The sequence below is a fragment of the Gavialis gangeticus genome, unplaced genomic scaffold (genome assembly GCF_001723915.1).
Source record: "Gavialis gangeticus isolate Ggan-Ray unplaced genomic scaffold, GavGan_comp1, whole genome shotgun sequence".
Lineage (NCBI taxonomy): Eukaryota > Metazoa > Chordata > Crocodylia > Gavialidae > Gavialis > Gavialis gangeticus.
The window spans coordinates 140,553-141,863 of NW_017729004.1; the positions used below are offsets into that span (position 1 = coordinate 140,553).

At 73.5% G+C, this 1,311-nt stretch overlaps 1 protein-coding gene across 1 annotated transcript in view; it reads left to right on the top strand.

Annotated features, from left to right (window-relative positions):
- LOC109291054 (IQ and AAA domain-containing protein 1-like) overlaps positions 1-1,311 on the top strand; it is a 24,572-nt gene that overhangs the window by 11,270 nt on the left and 11,991 nt on the right. Inside the window, exons 2-3 of the mRNA XM_019507914.1 lie at positions 37-111; positions 617-688. Of these exons, the coding sequence (XP_019363459.1) occupies positions 37-111; positions 617-688 (147 nt within the window). The remainder of the gene's footprint in view (positions 1-36; positions 112-616; positions 689-1,311) is intronic.

Sequence of the window (1,311 nt, forward strand, 5' to 3'; positions counted from 1 at the left end):
CGGGCCCGCTTCATGGGGGACATCCGGCGGGACGAGGCGCGCGAGCGGTCGGCGCGGGACGGTGGCACCAAGGAGCTGGACCGCAAGAAGGCTGCCATCCGCATCCAGAAGGTGGGGGCTGCCCCTGCCCCGGGGCTGGGCCTCAGGACCCCGTGCCCCAGGTGGGCTCGGCTAGGTCCCTGGCCTGGAGGTGCTGCCCCCTCCTCTCCTCTCCGCTCCCCGGGGGCGCCAGGCTGCGGGGGGCAGCGGATCCCCCTCCCCAGCTCGGCCCCTTCCCACCATTCAGCCAGGTCCAGGCACTGGAGGGCATCGGGGTGCAGGGCTCCATCCCCTCCCTGCTGCCCCTGTCCTCCCTGGCCCGACGCCTCTGGGCACAGCCCTGTCCTCCCTCCCTTGCGCCCTTTGCTTGTGCTGGCAGCCGTTCTGGGCTGCGGGTCCGTGAGATCTGTGCCCCGGGTGCCGGGGGGCTGCGGCCAGGCTGACCGCCCTGCAGCCTGTGCCGGCGGGCAGTGCAGCGGGACCTGGGCGTGGCACGGCGCCTCCTTCGTGGGTGAGGGTCTGGGCGCAGGGGTGGCGCGGTGCCCTGGGACGGCTCTTCCCCGCTCGTACCCCGCAGGTGTGGAAGGGCTGCCTGCAGCGCCGGCGCACGGCTCTGGAGCGGCAGCAGGAGATGGCCTTCATCGGCATGGTGAGTCCCCCCACCTGCCCAGCCCCATCGAGTTGTGCCCCGTCCCTGTCACTAGCGCACCCCCCCCCAGTGCCGACGGGGCAGGGCCTGGCTCCCCATGCCCCCTACTCCCGGGCAGGCAGAGGCGGCTCTCCCCTGCCCCAGGGTTATCCTGCAGGGGACACTGAAAAGCCCCCCTGGAGCGGGACCTGGTGGGGTCTCCGGGCAGGCTCCCCCGGAAGGGGGCAGGGGTCCCTGCCTGGCCTCTCTCCGTTTTGGGGGAATGGCCCTGCCCCTGGGCTGGGATGCCCTGGCATGGGGCCGGCCCTGCCCAGTGCTGGGCTGGGTCCCGGGCCGCGGCACTGGCGCGTCGTCGCAGGCCGTGGCTGGTGGTGCCGGCAGGCGCCGTGCGGCACTCGCAGGGAAACGAGCGGGTGATGGATGGCTCGGCGACAGCGGAGCCATTAGGGTGAAATATGAACCCCCTAATGAAGTGCAGCCGCGGCTCCGCTGCCCGCGGGGGATGCAGGGACTCCCGCCGGCTCCTGCTGCGGGGTCAGGCGGGCAGCCCTGGTCCGGACGGGGCTGCTGGCAGCCGCCTGCCCGGCAGCTTGGCCTCCCTCGAGCCTGAGGTGGCTGCAGGG